This window comes from Vicugna pacos, chromosome 27 (assembly GCF_048564905.1).
Source record: "Vicugna pacos chromosome 27, VicPac4, whole genome shotgun sequence".
Taxonomy (NCBI): domain Eukaryota; kingdom Metazoa; phylum Chordata; class Mammalia; order Artiodactyla; family Camelidae; genus Vicugna; species Vicugna pacos.
The window spans coordinates 13,728,491-13,745,569 of NC_133013.1; the positions used below are offsets into that span (position 1 = coordinate 13,728,491).

Consider the following 17,079-nt stretch of genomic DNA (forward strand, 5'->3'; position numbering starts at 1 on the left):
CATGCAAACACACAAAAGCAATGCAAGTAGCCCAGTCATCTAATCTAACGATGCAGGCTGGCAAGAAGTTAACCAGACATTCAGAACCCAGGATCACGACACACTGTATCCCATCAATTAAGGCTTGCTCTAGCACTGCATCACCCTTCTCAATCTAACACACATCAAGCCGGACCAGGAGCAGAGATGTTCAAGCAAACACTGCACCTTCTGGGGACAGGTCTTCTGGCTGTCACTTTTTTTTGCTCTGGTTCGCTCTCTGCACTGGTGCCTTGTTCCTGTTCATCTTCTGAGGGCTCCCGTTTCCACTTTTCTCTGTGATCAAAAGCAAAGCAAAATGTTTTTTCTAAAAGAATTCTTCAAGACTGTTTAGCTTGAAGAATCTGACAAAACCAATTTTGACTCAATTAGCCAGAAAGGCAGAACATGTATATTTCAGATATTATGCTAAAAAGAGATTTTTCTAGCTCTATTTAAATTAAGTTGTGTTCCTTCCTGGGCTGTGATTAACATCTACTCCTATTTTATGTCTGGTAACAAAAATAAGTGAAAATGGAAACTAAGGCTGTATTTTTTAAACTATTTTTTTTTGGAAAAAAAATGCTGTTAAGTCTCTAATATTCTATCTTTATTTACAACTGTCATTGACCAGACTGAAGCCATAATACATACTACATCAGTGGTTCTCAAATTTTAGCGTGGATCAGAACCACCTGAAGGGCTGCTTGAAAGATTTCTGGGCCATATTCCGAAAGAAAACCAATAAAATGCACCTACACAATCAAAAAAAAAAAAAAAAAATTCTGGGCCACAGCCAGTTTGTGATTCAGGAGGCCTAATGTGAGGCCTAAAAATTTGAATTTTAACAAATTTCACAGATGATGCTGACGCTGCGTAGGGACCTCTTTGAGCACTACTATCTTAGGGACGTTTTAACACCTTAGTTAAATATACTTGACAAAACAGTCCCTAAAATTATTTCTCAATGATAAACCTACTACCTACTAACTAATCTATTCAGCTAACGAGGTAGTTTTTAATAATTATTCAATGCAACTGGTATTCTTTTGCTCCTTGAGAGCTTAGAACTGGAAGAGCCATACCCCATAGGTGCCCTCCTGCCCCAAACGGGTTTTGACATTTACTTGAAGACCAAACAAGACATCACAAGGACTTAGCTCATTTCTCACTTGCAGGGAAGAAGGAAGGAACATATACAATAGCTACTAAGCATGAAATATCTAGGGGGAAAAAACTTAACAGGAAATTACACAGGGTTTCTCTCTAAATAAAATAGTTACTGTTGTGCCTCTGGGTCTGTGTATAGAAAACGAGGTTATGCTAAAGACAATTGCTGCAGAATTGCAAGGTCAAATCAGTATTCTTCATGGGAGAATAGGTCAAAGTAATACCGGAAGAACCTTCCTAAAAAGTCCAGGAGCCACCCTACGCTTGGAAAAAGAATGTCAAGTCGTCCATGAAAGACAGTGGAGCACGTCTGTCTGCACTTTACTCAAGTTCTACTGGCACCATTACTTGCTTCATACCCATTTCCCTAATAGTACATGACTCCTTGTGGGCAGGGAATCTTTGTACCAGAGCTTAGCACAAAGGCAGGCAAATAGAGATACTCCTTTGTTAAAGAAAGAAAGAACCAAAGAGTGAGCCATGTCAGTCTGTCAGACAGGTAGGGTGCTTCTGGAAGCAGACTGATGAGATATTAAGGCCCACTAGTATCACCTAATATTCTTCAGTCTCTTTAAAACAAATGACACTCTGGGTACCTGCCTTCTTCTCCTTCCCTAGAGCCTAGTACAGTAACTGTGTGCTAAAGAATCCGAGGAATAGATGGTGATGACCAGCAAGGAAAAAAGGAAGCTGGGAGGTTGGCACATAAAGCTAGTCTCCCTTGGGCCGAGTCCAGAACAGCACACCCTTCAGAAGGAGCTCACACAGTCAAATAGGAGGGAAGTGGTTTCACAGGAAACAAGCTTGAAAGAACATGCACGTTGGACGTAAGGGGGAGTAGATCAGATGAGAAAGATCCACCGTCAAGTTAACACCTGTAATTTACATAACTGCCAGGAATTGAGAATCTTTATCAAGGCAGCTAATGAGGTCCACTTCTATAACCCTAGGAGACTCAGATAGCAGTAAACACAGAGAATGAGTGTTGAGGCTAGTTTTCCAGTTAAATTGCAGATCTGCAGACTTACAACCGGGGGGAATCCAAATCTTCTAGTTTGAGAAGGTACAAAAACTCAGCAAATCAACTGCTCCAAAGGCCTCTTCCTACACAGAGGGAAACTCAAACCCAGTGACAACAAGCCGTTTGGTACATGTCAAACCCCTGTTACCCTCAACCATAACCCACTGAAGACCAAAGAATCCAGGAAAATTAAAGCCAGGCTTACACATGCTGGGAGGAGCTGAATAATCGCAGGCTTAACAGGCCTAAATGAGTTTGTGTGCATGTGTATTTGAAATTGGCTGGATTATTTTAATTTTCAAGGCAAAAAAAAAGTAAGTTAGGATCAGCAGTACTAAGTCACTCTGTATAAAGGGTAAAGTAAAAAGAGTCATCAATGACAAAAAGATTACTGCTCAACCCTGCAGAGATACAGGGCTCTCCAACAGGTGAGGCTGCGGTCCACTCCTAGTTTGCTGGCTTTCTATAGAACACAAACTGCATGAGGAAGACTCCTTGACTAAGCTATACGTTATAAGCAGGGCTACGACCAGAAGTCTGAAATAAAGACTTGTTGATTAAAATATTTCTGACATGTTAAAGGAGACTCGAATTGCCAGATGTAGCTCCAAGAGCGAATCAATGGAATTTCTGCCAAATTTTGGGAACTGGGGAGATAAATACCAAGATTTGGCCACTGAGGCCCCAAGGCAATTAAAACAGACTTGAAAAGGTCAGAATGCGAGTTAACTAGGTATAGCTTTCCTCCTTTACTGGGAAATGCAGGTTGGCAGGACACAGATCACATCTGAACAACTGTAAAGGGGGGAATGAACAAAAGCCATTTTTAAATAAAGCTGGGCTAAACTCTAGTTAAGCGTCACTGAGGCTTCTCAGGAACTGCCTCTAAGAGCTCAGAGAAGGGAACTTCTTTCTCTTCCACGTGGAAGGCAGGTAAGGAAAAGACGGGAAACAGATGCTTTAACTTCACTGATTTTCAGTAGCCTTTCCTGAAGAGGACGCCTTTCGGGAGCTGGTCCCCATCAAGAGGGGAATCGCAGGGCTAACAGGACTCTTCCGCTGTGTCACGGGTCTGCGACAGACTTCTAAATCAAAGCACGGGCAAGGAAGAAGTAACTGATCCCAAGAGGAAAACTTCAAATGATTACGGCTGAAATATTTTTTTTAAATCCAATTTGGAGAGACGGTTCTGGAACCACTGTACCATGGGGTTAAGCACTACTGGGATCACAGTGAATCAGCAGAAATCCTATCCAACATTTCACAAATTTGAGTAACATTAAAAGGTACTGCCTGGAAAAGGGTTCAATGATCAAAACAGCATGCGTGGGTTAAGTAAAACTCAAAATGTTATTTGTATGACTTTAATCCAGGGTTACAATCTCAAAACACCCACTGGGGCCAGGTTAAGGGCTGTAAATGGGGTCAAATGAGGAACTCACGGCCTGTCCAAAGGCCACAAAGGCCAGTGTTATTCTCAAAAACTAGAAATCTAGACTCTTACATACCAGTTCTCAATTTCCAATGTTGCCAACTAATTTGAAAAATGTTTCCAATATTGTGTAAGAACATTATGTGTAACCTCTTCTAAGCTTTAAATTCACATGACTCAAGGCAAGTTTGTCCCTTGTAAGACTATTTATTCTTCAACAGTGTCAATGTCATAAAAGCAAAGGTCTGTGAAAGTGCTCTAGATTAACGAAACCTGACAACTAGTACAAAATCTAACCCTAGACTGGATCCTGGACTGGACGTCGGAAAATTTTATAAAGGATATCATTGGGTCAACTGACAAAATGGGAATATGAATTTGACCAAAGTGTTTTAGTAATGTTAAATCTATTTACATTAAAACTGTACTGTCCTTCAGGAACTATATACAGTATTTTGTAATAACCTTTAATGAAAAAGAATATGAAAACAAATATGTGTGTATATACATGCATGATTGGAGCATTATGTTGCACACCAGAAACTGACACATTGTAACTGACTATACTTCAGGTAAATATATATATATGCACTTAAAAAAACTGTACTGTGCTTTTATGAAAAATAACATCCTTGTTAATAAGAAATACACACTTAGGGGTAAAAGACCATGATGTATGAATCTTAGTCTGACATGGTTCAGAAAAAAAATTATGTGTGAACACACATAAATATACACAAAGAGAGCACCACAATGATCAAGCAAATGGGGCAAAAATGGTACCCAACAGTAAATCTTGGTAAAGTACACAGTCATTCTTCACACTACTTTTATTCTTACAGTTTTTCTAAAGTTTGAAATTAACTCCAAAGAAAAAACATGTTTGAAAAAAATAGCTTTTAAAAACTTTAAAATCTGTGATGCAATATGCAGGGTTTCAGAAAAGCATTTCCCTATGCTAGTATTTCAAAATTTCCACTCTCTTTGAGTGACTCTCAGTTCTGAAATTCATGTGCCCACACACCAGGTTCTGTTACACTTGCTCAGATCACAGAGGCTCCTGGAGCGCTGTGCCCCGCCACCTGAGCCTTAACAGCAGTAGGACGTCCTCTAATTAATGATGCTAGTTAAACTGACTCAGGAGAAGAGTTCTCCACAAGCCCTAGTACCCTCCAGCTGCCCAGAGGATGGCAAGAAGCGAGGCTAGCCCAGGGCCCAAACGAACAAGCAAGATGGGAATGACCTCAGCTTATGGTCACTTGCGAAGGAAGAGCCCAGGGGTAGGAGAGCAGATCACAGAAGACACAAACCCCGACAAGGAACACAGAGGTTCTACTCAGGAAAAAGAAAGGTCCATGAAGACCTCTGAGAGTAGCCAACTCTGAAGAGCTCTCAGGATTGACAGGAGAGGGAAATTAAGTACAGAAGCCAGTCAAAAGACAAAGCCTGATGTGTTATACTTTGGCTGAAAAAAAAAATGTGGGCTTCTGCATACACAGATAAAGCCATTAAAATGAGAAGGTCGGGTTTTCAAGCACAGCACCATTTAGATCCCAGCCAAGAAATCAGCAGAATGTAGCCAGACGGTGGAGGAAAGAGCACATGATGGACTTCCCCGCAAAAGGCCTTTAGCCTGGGACCAGCTGAGGACAGGGTCCTCCCAGCAGGCCCCGGGACTGGGGCAGAACAAGAGCCTTCCGAGCTGCCAAGCACAGGCTTTCCTCCAGTTATTTCTCCAACTCTAACGAAGTATTTAAAACACAAATGCACACCGCATGCACTCTGGGCAGGGCGATGTTAAAGATCACTTGACTTAGCATAGTTTCTAACAACTGTTAGGTCAGCAGAATAAGTGTTACTGTATTTTGGAGATGAGGAAATGGATTTTAAGAACCCATGTTACTCTGCCTTAGGCCAAATACTTAAATTAAGGATTACTAATACTTTAAAACAGAGAATATATGACTGAGGCTCTCAATAGAGGCCATGGACAATTGTTTATCACGAGAAACCCCTGAATTTGTGTGTAAAGTTTTGATTATTTTTCTGAGAAGATGGGCTATAGAATTCAGATAGTCAGAGACTCATACGTCCCTCAAAAAATTTTAATTATTTCTTAAAAAAAAAATTTAAAAATTGACCATGAGAGGATTTTTTAAATGTTTTAAAATAACAAATACATATAATCTACATTATAAAGGAATTTCATGTTAAGTCCAAACAATTAAAATTTTTCTGACTTATGAATTACAATAGTAAAATTATGTGGAAACAACAATGTGAAATTTCATACTAAAACGGGTGTCCATTTTTAATTTTTAAAATATAATTTTTAATAATGTTTAAAATATAATTTTTTAATTTAATTTTTAAAATAGAATTTTGCCGTGCCGCACAAAAAACAAACGGAAAGGAAAAACAGCCAATCCAAATGTGTTCCTGGCTTAACTAGAATAGAATATCACATGCCTGTATGTTTGTTATTTGCACACATTTTTAAGAAAAAGACAATTTGGTTAACTGGGCAAATCAGATGGAATAGCTGGGGTTTGCCCCCAAAAGCAGAGCGACATTTACATCTGAAAAACTAAGAATCCTGGGCTTCCAATGCTGCTGCCGCAGCAGATCCAAGTGGACAGGAACCCACGACAGCAAGAGACAGAAGGCGACTCTGGGACCCGGGTGCACTACAGACACAGCAAAGCCCGTCCCGGAAGCGCTCACGTGTTCGAAACCACCAGATGAGTAATTTCCCCCGCGAAAGACTTACTGTTTTTTCAGCTGCCTCTGGCCTCTTCTCTTTGGGCTCCCACTCTCAGACCCGCTACTTGCCTTCAGTGTGCAAGGGGGGAAAAATGATTACAGACTTTAATTCACAGTTCTTATGGATAACATTACCCCCTAGTTCAACAATCTACTGAACATAATGTTATTCAGCATGTTCTTTTAGACAGAAAGAAACCTAGGCATTTGTTTGGTGTGCTCACTCTTCGTCTGCTTTGAAAATTAATTTGTCTGTTGCTGCTGTGCTCTAATACCAGGAAATATTTCCTTTGGCTTAACTTCTCAAAGAGCACAGTCCGATAAAATCTTCTGTGACGATGGACATGTTCTGTCCCTGCAATGACTAAACCCAGGAGCCGGCAGTCACATGACGGAGCCCCTGAAATGAGGCTGGCATAACCAAGGAACGGAATTTTTCATTCCCTGATTTTAATTAATACATATTTTAAAACCCACCTGTCTAGTGGCGAGCATACTGGGTGCTGCAGATCTAGAATATCATATGGAAATGCCACACAACGTTTAGTTGCCAGTAAAGGCGGTAACTACTGATCTATCTCATTTCAGAATCATTAAAGAGCACGTTCGGTCATTAGCCAACAGTGCTCTGCTAACAGCGCTAGGCCAAGTAAGTTTATAGTCAGAGATGTTTGAAAACAGCTCTTCTTCCCTCAAATTAAGCAAATTGGCAAACTGCTCTTTCTGCTGTTAGTCTTGTGCCCTACAGAGAAAGCGTTAACTTATATACAAAAAGGAAAAGATTTACACAACTATGTGCTTGGTTTTAACAAATAAGGAAAAAGCAAGCTAAGTAAAGTAAACCAGCTCAGAGGTCACTCAAAACACCACAAATGCAATGCAGGTGTTATGGTCAATTACATTTTTAAAGTGTATTTACTACCCCAAACTCACTAACTTTTGGCTATTAATATTTAACTTTTATGAGGAGGATGTTATATAGCTAAGAATAGCGAAGTCCTCCTAAGAATGCAGACGGGATATTTCACCGAGAGACCACAGAACACCTCTTCAGAATGTAGGCTACAAACCTAATACAGAGGTAAAAATCCACAAAAATATCGCCCCAACTGAGAAAGGTCTGATTCTATAGAAACAAGAGAACACAGTACATAATTCTAATTCTAGAAATCATCAATCTATTCAATCTCTCACAATTTGATCAGAGAGTAAATATGCGTGAAACATTTTATACTGCACATTAAAAATGAACTAGTAAATCAAATTTTTAAAGTTCAGGTAAAATAAGATAAAATACATCGCTTGAGTTAATAAGCAAACTCTCCTTCCTTTCTCAGGAATAAATCTGAAAACGACTACCATTGTTACATTTGTTTAGTTACCCAGTTAACAAGATCTAAGAGATTAAGAAACTAGGTATTTTAAAAAGGAAACTTCTTGCTATAATCAACCACACTATGAGAAACATTAAAAAAAAAAAAAGAATTTGAGGCCAGTTCTATATAATACTCTCTCTACTAAAGCATTCACTATGACATGATCTTTCTGGTAATTTTCTTTTCTTAAAAGCCTCATGTGGCTTTTCTTGCTGTACTGGGTTGGAAAAGCTCACTTTAGAGTCACTTAACTCCCACACCTGAAGTTCAGTCTCATAAATGGTAATACATTCGAGTCAGAAAGGATGAGGTAAGATAAGGAGTTTAAATGTATCCCCTTCAAATGTTTTTTTTCTTACCTCCTCCTTAATATTAAATCGTGATGGTTCTTGTCTGCTTCGGTTTGACCGCCTAACCCCATAAACATCAGGATATTCTTCCCACATCTGTAAAATCAACAGACCACGTGTGAATCTTTTTTTCTTGACCCCCATTTATTATTTACATTACTGGAACATGAATTTCAATTTAAGAGAGAGAATTCAGAAAACTAAATAGCAAAAGGGTGGTTTTGTTAGCTTTGTGTATGAGACAATAAAGGATCATCTTTAGAAAGAATAAGGCGTGTTATCCCAGAACTCATTGAAGTTTTAACAATGCCTCTTCATCACTAAATGGCTATTCAACTATATGGTACACTGCTTCCCCATTATTAAAATATAAACTTACAGCTGAGCAACATGGATCACTTCCACTAAAGACAAAATATTTACTGACGAATTTAAGTCCCTCATGCTTTCAGTTTCACCTCTGACTGCAAAAGACCCATCACCAAGTTTAATTAAGTAAGAATCAGTGCATTTGCTTATTTCTTTAAATTCCTCAGGATGTGTCACATACCAGGTACAGGCAAACGAGGTATTTCTAACATTTAGCTGGAAGTTTTCAGAATGAGACCCACTGCCACCCTTTTTCCAGCACACTTAATTTTATTCTCTAGCAGTACTTTAACCCTTTGCCTTTAAGATGTGATATCTAGTAATAATCCTCACCGGTGATCAAAGTTTAAAGAGGGATTAGTTGAAATTTTTTTCATGATATATTAACACCCTTTAATAAAAAGACTCAAACCAACAAATCAATAGAAAAAAATGTAACAGCTTCCCCTTCTTCTTCAACCTCTAACAATTAGTCTGACCCAGCTTCTCTCTCCTTCCCACAGATAACTGCTGGTAAGTATGTTGTATGTTCTTTTAATAAAACCAGTCACCCACAGGCAAAATGAATTTAAATGGATTGTGGAACACGGAAGTGAAGATGTTTTACAGGAGTTAACCATACAGAAGAGATGCTTAAAAGCCAAGATTAGAAATGTGGGTTTATCATCGAATACAGGCAACAGTTCATGTCATGAAAATATCTGGAGTTGAGGCAAGAGGAGAAGCCATCATGAAATGTGTGGAAAGTGAACCCCCAAGATGACAAAAATGACAAAAGATCCAGAAACACACACAGGTCACTAGGCCAAGGGAGGACATTATCAATAGCGCCTTAAAAAAGAAAAAAATGCTGGGTAAGCTGAAGGAAAACAACGCCTCCAAAGGTAACAAGCAAGATGTTCTAGGAACAGACACTTGAGAACAAGAAGCCATCTAATCGTGTCATCCAGGGTCCTCAGTTTTTAAAAGTGAAAAATCCATAACCACCTTAGAATAATCTGAGTCGGAGGACAAAAGGTCCTGAACGCTCAGGACGACTCGGCAGAGGAGGGACGGGGAGCCAAGCGGCAGCCCTGCCTGCCCCACCCCCAGCCCTCTCTGGACCTCTGCCAGAGCGTGAAATGACTCAACACAGGTATTGCCGGAGCTTTTATGAACTGGGTTGGCTCGGCTATTGAAATGTCACTACAACAGTTAGTTTTATCACTTTAAAATCTTAGACAGGCACTCAGGCTCACGTGTTGGGGCTTTATTCCAGGATACATTCTGATGCGTACATCCTAAAATCATCTCTGTATTTGTCCTTCTGAGGGCTGATGACACCTAATTCAACCCTTCAATTAAAAAGCTACCATGTGAAACGGAAGTGTGTACAGAAAACAAAGGGCTTCCTTTAGAAGTTCTCGTTTCAGAATAATCATGAAAGTCACAATCCAAGCACTCTAACTGGCTAGTACGAGCATCCACGTGCTAACTTACATTAACTTTTGGAGCCGATCACCTTGACCTTAGTATTTCTGCCTAGAGCTGTACTTCTGTCTCGAAATTCAAACTTAGTAATGAGAAAGTCCCTTCTTTCTTATCGTCTTTTATCTTTTTAAATGAAGTCATCTATGTAAGGTCTTAGAGTTAACAGCTGTGAATCTCAGAAAGAGAACACGATTTCAGCTAAGTTTTAAACACATTATGCCAAGCATGGTTTCTATGGTTTCCCTTACTCTCTGCAAGTAAAGAACTCCCTGCCGTACAGAAGATGGTTATATCCACACTTGTTTTTCCCCATTACACTTCAAAAATGTGTTGGCAGTCTTCTGGAAAGAGCACCTGCCCGAGATGTACAGAGGACACCAGGCTCAGATGTCAGGCTCTGAAGGTGGCCAAGCAACGCCTTCTGTTACAAGTCTGGGTGGCAAATTTGAGTCAAATGATACTCAGAGAAGATCTCTAAGTGGTACTTCTACATATAGGGTCTTTCTGAAATAAGGCACCACATGAATTGTCTCTTGAGATAGGCCCCTACACACTGAGCAGGCAACTATGCACCACACTTGAGTGTCTGAAGGTCACTTCTCTGGTGATGTGTGAGTTGCCAAGGACACTGTTCATTTTCCTATCCCTAACACTACCCTCAGCATCCCCTCAACCTCCCACCAGCTCCTAAGGGTCACTTACCATTTAGCAATGACTACGCTGGGAACAGAAGAACTGAAATAACATAGTTAATCCCAATTCTGCCTCAAGAGGTAAAAGCAGTTTTGTTTTGTTTTTTTAATTTCAGGATTGTTGAAGCTATTCTGTAGAACCTGCAGATAATTTAAAATCGTTTGTACTACTACGAAAATCTCTGCGTGCAAATGTAGATTTATAGTTTAGAAGAAAAACTGATTTAGCATAGAGCTTTGAATTTCTATAAGACATTTTATTTTTAAATTTCTAAAAGCAATCTTTAATATTTTAATGATTCAAACATAATTCTCTCAAAATGGAATTTTAAAAGATCAGCTGCATTCTCATGATTAAGTAGAACAAGTCATTCATTTTTTTCCCAGAAGGAATGCATCCCAAAGTTTGGGAATCAAAGAGAAAATGATATGCAACTCAGTTTCTGCCTTTTTTCATTCTGTGCTGGACAAGTCTTCTATTAAGCAAAGAATATATACATTGCCTGGGTACAGATAATTTCTCTTCTGTGAAAAGTATCTCTCCTTCTATTCCCCAATGAAACAAAAACCGCCCTTATTCTTCGATTGTGATTATCCATAACTAAGCTTTACAACTGCATTCCACAATTACCTGCCAATGACTTTCTCGGGTATTATTCAGTATCACTTAGAGAAATCATTTTAACCACCTTTTTTTTTAATGTTAAAAAACCAAAAAAAAAAAAACTACAAAAATTTGTGTTTTGGCCCCATAGTTTGATGGTTCATGTAATTATTTTCCTTACAGCCCTGTGTCTATCAGTACAGCAGACGGCAACCCCCATTTATATCCACAGACAGTACACCACGAGAAAAGGCGGCTGTAGTTTTCACTATGGAGAGACACTAACGAGTGTTCCACGGGAAACAAAGATCTGCTAGCTGGTCCCAGTTCGAGCACGTTTGTATTGTACAGCAAAGCCGATACCTTCTTCACATCAGCTATCCGTTCCTTCTTTGAGGCTGGCTTCTCTTTGGCTTCTGGGAGAGCTGGCTGGGATTTGGAGCCTGCCGATTCGCTTTCAGATTCTGACTGACTCTCCGAAGACTCAGAACTACTGTTTGACTCGCTGCCATGTCCGCTTCCTGGATCGCTGCCCTGCTCACTCTCCGACTGGCTGCCTGAGTCTGAACCAGAAGCTTCTTCAGATGCTGAATGACTTAATTAATTTAAAAGAGAGAGAGAGATTTTTAAAAGACTTAAGAACTGCCAGATAAATGTGTTTTTAAAAAAAGATCCTAGTGTTAATATGACAGCAGTTAACTTGGTCATACAAGACCAATACTTTCAAATTCAACTTTTATATTCTTACATTGCAAATAACGTCATTACGATCATTCTCAACATCCCTAATAGCTACCATTTCCTGAATACTTGTACGATGCCATACACCACCTCATTTACAGATCAGTTCTCTTAATGAAAGCTCAGAAAGGGGATATTATTTTGTCCTTCATTCACATAAGGAAAAACTGAAGCTCTAAAGTTGTTAAGTTACTTTCCCAAGATGACACACATAGGATTCGAAACCAGGTCCATCTGTCTGAATCCACTAAGTCTTACTTGTTCAGTATCAATCCCTCCCTCAAGACAAAGACAAAATTACAAAAACCACCACCACCACTACCAGGATAGAATGAAACAAAACCAAGGCAGGGTCACCCAAACAGAAAGAACACAATCTGGTTGCAATTATCCAGTCAGTGGTCCCCTCAACCACAGGTGCAGATGGAAACACACACACACAGTAACCCCGGCCAGAGCTCCTGCCCTGAAATCCCCTGCAGTGAGTCCCAGACCCAGCAGACTTAACTGAAAACGATAAACAAAGAGCACATTCTGATCCCGACGAGAAAGCCTACTCCAACAATGACTGCCGCTGGCTGGCTCCCCAACACGCCACCCCTTCCTCATTCCAAACACCCCTCAGCCTAAGCAGGCCGATGAAAGCAGAAGCCACAAAACAGAAACACAAGGCAAGGGAAGGCTGAGTAGCTGGGAGCAGGGAAGGGAATACAATACCCCCTGTTCTCCAAGAGTTAGAAGGTAATTTCTGGGCCCGTCGGTGGGAGTGAGGACACTCCGAAGACAAAAGGCCTCAAGGTGATGGACTCCCTCGACTCTTCCGGCTGAAAGCTATCTTTTCGTTCAGGGGCAGAGCAACAGGCAAGTAGCAACCCAGAACCCAGAGTAACACCAACAGAAAGGTCCCCGAGTTTAGCAACCTGGGGATGACAGTCATAGGGCATGAAGGTAGGAAGGGTAAGGGGGGGCGCTTCGTATTTATCACCACTATATCCTCCAAACTAGAAATGAGGTCCTATCACCTGACAGACACTTGTCCACAGAATGAACAGGAGAGAGAACCCCGGAAACTGGGATTGACCCGGACAGCCCGTGTGACCCACAGCCAAGCACAGCGCAGCAGAGGGCCCTCTTAGTTAAGATGAAGGAGCAATGAGAGTAAATGCAGGGGATGGAGGGTCAGTAGACGGCGAAGACCATTTATTAATTACCTGATCATCTAATAGGTGCTGGACAATATGCTGTGTCCCCTACATGTTTATTCTCCTTATTCTCCAGAACAACCCTTTTAAGTATTGTATTATTATCCCCACGTGAAGGATGAAAAAAACTGGTATTTTAAAATAATCTGGTCAATGACAAAACTAGAAGATACTGAGGGTTGAGGAGGGATTCCAACTCAAGTCTGGCTCTAAAAAGCTCATATCCTATTTCACCACAGGGGTTCAAAGCCTTAGCGACTCAGGAAACAAATCTCCCTGTTACACAATGTCCCAAACCAGTCAGGCATGCCTGAAAAAGGGACTCAGCCCCTTCAAGGCGTCGTTATGCTTCCTGACTCCTTGGCCCTTGGCAAAGTAAAGCTGACTAGGCCAGCTGACTAAGGCGTCGTAAGTCACTTTTCCCCACCTGTGACTAATCACAAGGTGCTCACCAAGCAAGAGGAAAAACAAGGAGGGCTGGACAGGACAGTTAAGAAATGCTGGCTGTGGCACCCACGGTCCTGTCCTAAATCACCCCAGGCCTGCGCCATCTCTGACCCTGTGCCATCCTCTGAAACATGACATGTAGGGTTATGAAACTATCAGATGTCAGCTACGAAAGCAGCAGTATGTGAACGCCAATGCTTTAACCAATCATTTGAGGTTTTAGAATTTCACATCCAACATCAGAGTCCCCTTCTGACACAAAGCTCTTCCAGCGAGCACCCACTAGTGAGTCACACAATTCAGGGCACCAGCTGGAGTATAATAGTTTGGCCTCCACCATTTGCTCATTGACAGAAAGCTACAGAGACAGCTCCAGAATCTTCTTGTACGTAAGGGATACAGAAAGGCCACTCTGCTTGAAAGGGGTGTTAGGGATGTATTGGGAAGCTGCATTTACACAGCCAAAGCACCCGAGTGCTTGGAGAGGCCTGAAAAGTGGCAAAGCTAGTGCTGCCCACCGCCTCCCAGCTCCCCTGGGCCAGGACACTGGGAACATCCAGTCCCAGCACGCCTTACAAATCCCGGCCTCTGCCCATTTCTCAAAACTCATCACTTAGCCATTCCTACCCCTCACCCCCAAGGCTCCAGCCATACTGCCCTACTGCAGAGCACCAAGCCCCAGCACTGCTCACCTCCAATCTCTGCTTCTGCATCAAGCTTTGTAAGTAACTCTCCAATTCTTCAAGCCTCAGGAAGGGATCATACATCTCTAGAAAACACCCTTTATGCATTCCAACCCTCAACTCAGCTCCTACTAGTAGGCTATTTTCATAATACCCAGTCACCTCTGCGATCACAGTTACTACCACTAGGAATTGAAACCAAGCAGATTCTTTTCGGTCTGAGCTTCAGCCACCATGCTCCACTGGCTCTCGCCTCACTTTTATCAATGACACACATCCTACAAGACAGACTCGAGCCCCAGCTGTTCACATCTGCACCACCGTGCCTTCATGTGTGCCACCCTATACAGGTAATTTGGTCACCTGTCAACCTCTCCAACAGACTTGAGAGCTAAGTCATCTTCCTGGATGTTCCCTGCGCCTGGCATGTTAGAGAAGGGAATGGACATAGTGGGGGAGGGTGTACATAATGACTTTGCCAGAATGTGCAATCTTTTTGAAATTCTTTTGAAGTGAAGAGTTTAGTTTTTTAACTGCTACTATAATGCTTAAAACTCCAGACAAGAGATTAAGCCTGGAACCATATTTTGGCAAACACCACCAATGGAAATAGTCACAGGACCACCACGTACGCCCCTGAAATATGAAACATTCCAACAAGATGGAAGACCTCCAACTACCAACTTAAAGAGGCAGAAAGCCACAAAAAGCAGCATTAGCCTGCAGCGGATAACTAGAACTTGGTTAGCCAGGAATCCTCTTAGTGCATTGTGCTGAAAAGCCAGTAATCATTGCAAATGTGGTGGAAACATCCAATGCCAGTATTCATCGCAGGGTATGTGTATGTATATGAGTATCTCACTCTCTGAACTGTCTCACAGTATGAATACACTACGTTTTATTTACAATGCCCTATTAATGGGATATTTAGGTCATTTTTAAACTGTCTTCTTAACCAGTAAGCTACAAATATTCTTGATACACTTCCATACCTCTGTATTTCTGAGTAGAATATTTAGATTTCCAATTATTCACTATAATCAATAAAACTATAAATATCTTTGTATATGCCTTCGTGTGCAGCTCTGTATTTGTGTTTGTATTGGAGAGTAGTCTCTGGAAAAGTAACAATGCATACCTTTTAGGTAAAAGACATACCCATGATTCTACCAGTACATATCTTCTGCGTAAGTGCATTTTAATCACCAAATTGCTAACAACGGTTTACTCCACTGGATGGGTTATCTGAAGTATGCTAGTGGATTCTGTGAACTAATTCACTTGTGCAATTTCCAAAAAAAAAAAAAAAAAAAAACCTACCAATGAAAATCAAACCCAAGAAAAGATAAACAGGAAATTTACAATTGCATTTGCCTCTGGGGGTTTAGGGAGGCAGATGAAATCAGAGAATGATATTGGTGACATTTATGACTGAGGCTGAGTGGTGAGTTCACAGTTGTTCATTATGTAAGTATTAACCTTTTTAATGTTTCAAATCATTCATAATATATCCAGCCAAGTTAGTCAAATTCAAGGCAAGGGATATAAGTATCCTGAATTCTTACACAAAATGAGCTATGAATGACATATGAATGAGAGTGAGACTAAGGTGGTTTTTTTCTTAATTATTTCTAAAACTAGCAAGTCAGATTTAATAGACTGAAAAAATATTTAGGGAAAAACTATAAATACCTTCACATTTAAGGCACTGACAGTCTAATTATTCGCTCAAACAACAAGATATTTCTTGAAATATGCAGATTCACTACTAGTGCATAACTGTGATACTAAATACTATCAACATTAAACTGCAGGTTGCAATGCTGTTTAGAGTCGGAGATGTGAAAAGTGTGACTGAAAAAAGGGTCAAATCAAGTTAGTGGTGAGCAATCCTTTAACCAAGCTATCACCTAAATTAAGATAATAAAATTCCCTGATTTTCAAAGGCATTAATCGTTTTAAGGCAATTAAAAATGGAATTTTCAAGAATGATCATCCACCATACATAATCCTCTAGAAAAATAATTTTATCTGAAAATTACTCAATACCTAAATTGCAAACAAGTTTTATAATTTTTGACTGAATACGGGAAATACCATGTAAAAATAAATTAAAGGGACTCAAGTCAAAACTGGGATTTTTAAGATTTCAATAGAAAAATAAATGTTTATTTTAAAAAGCTTAGCACTTCTTTTCACTTGCTGAAAAAAGGACTTGGTATCTCTTCAAAGTCCTTTTTGAGGCTGGCAAAAATGGAGTGATTACGTTTTTAATAATTGGATTCTGAAAGCAAGCGTAATCAATAGCTATCGTTCCATCCTTAAGTTTTAATCGCCTCTCCTCAAATGACCACACGAGGGCAGCACAGCAACACTTCACTGAAGAGCAAGCCTGTGGGTTCCTCGCCCAAGAGCTGCCATTTCCGCACTTACTGGATAGGGTTTATTTTCCTAAACTTACAAAATGGCTGAACTGCTGGGCAGACCTCGGGGTTTTTTTGTTGTTGTTGGAGGTGAAGCAAAATGTGGTAAAAACACAAAGCAACCTATACTGGAATTTTTATAAAACTTGTTTCCAGACTTATATTCTATCAATAATAGCTAATATTCATTCATTCAATGTGAAATCTAAAAAAAATGACACACATGAACTTACTTATAAAACAGAAACAGACTCATAGACATAGAACACAAATTTACAGTTACCAAAGGGGAAGCAGGGGTGGAGGGGGAGGGATAAA

At 40.3% G+C, this 17,079-nt stretch overlaps 1 protein-coding gene across 5 annotated transcripts in view; it reads right to left on the reverse strand.

The window, feature by feature from the left end:
• The window catches only part of CHD2 (chromodomain helicase DNA binding protein 2), a 92,533-nt gene that overhangs the window by 61,812 nt on the left and 13,642 nt on the right, over window positions 1–17,079 (reverse strand). For 3 of the 5 annotated variants that reach the window (XM_006198482.4, XM_031691871.2, XM_072950723.1), the window contains 4 exons: window positions 11,629–11,860; window positions 8,140–8,226; window positions 6,412–6,473; window positions 208–315 (listed from right to left, as the gene is read on the reverse strand). In XM_006198482.4, the coding sequence (XP_006198544.1) occupies window positions 208–315; window positions 6,412–6,473; window positions 8,140–8,226; window positions 11,629–11,860 (489 nt within the window). The remainder of the gene's footprint in view (window positions 1–207; window positions 316–6,411; window positions 6,474–8,139; window positions 8,227–11,628; window positions 11,861–17,079) is intronic. The other 2 variants (XM_015234409.3, XM_031691873.2) reach the window with 1 other exon arrangement.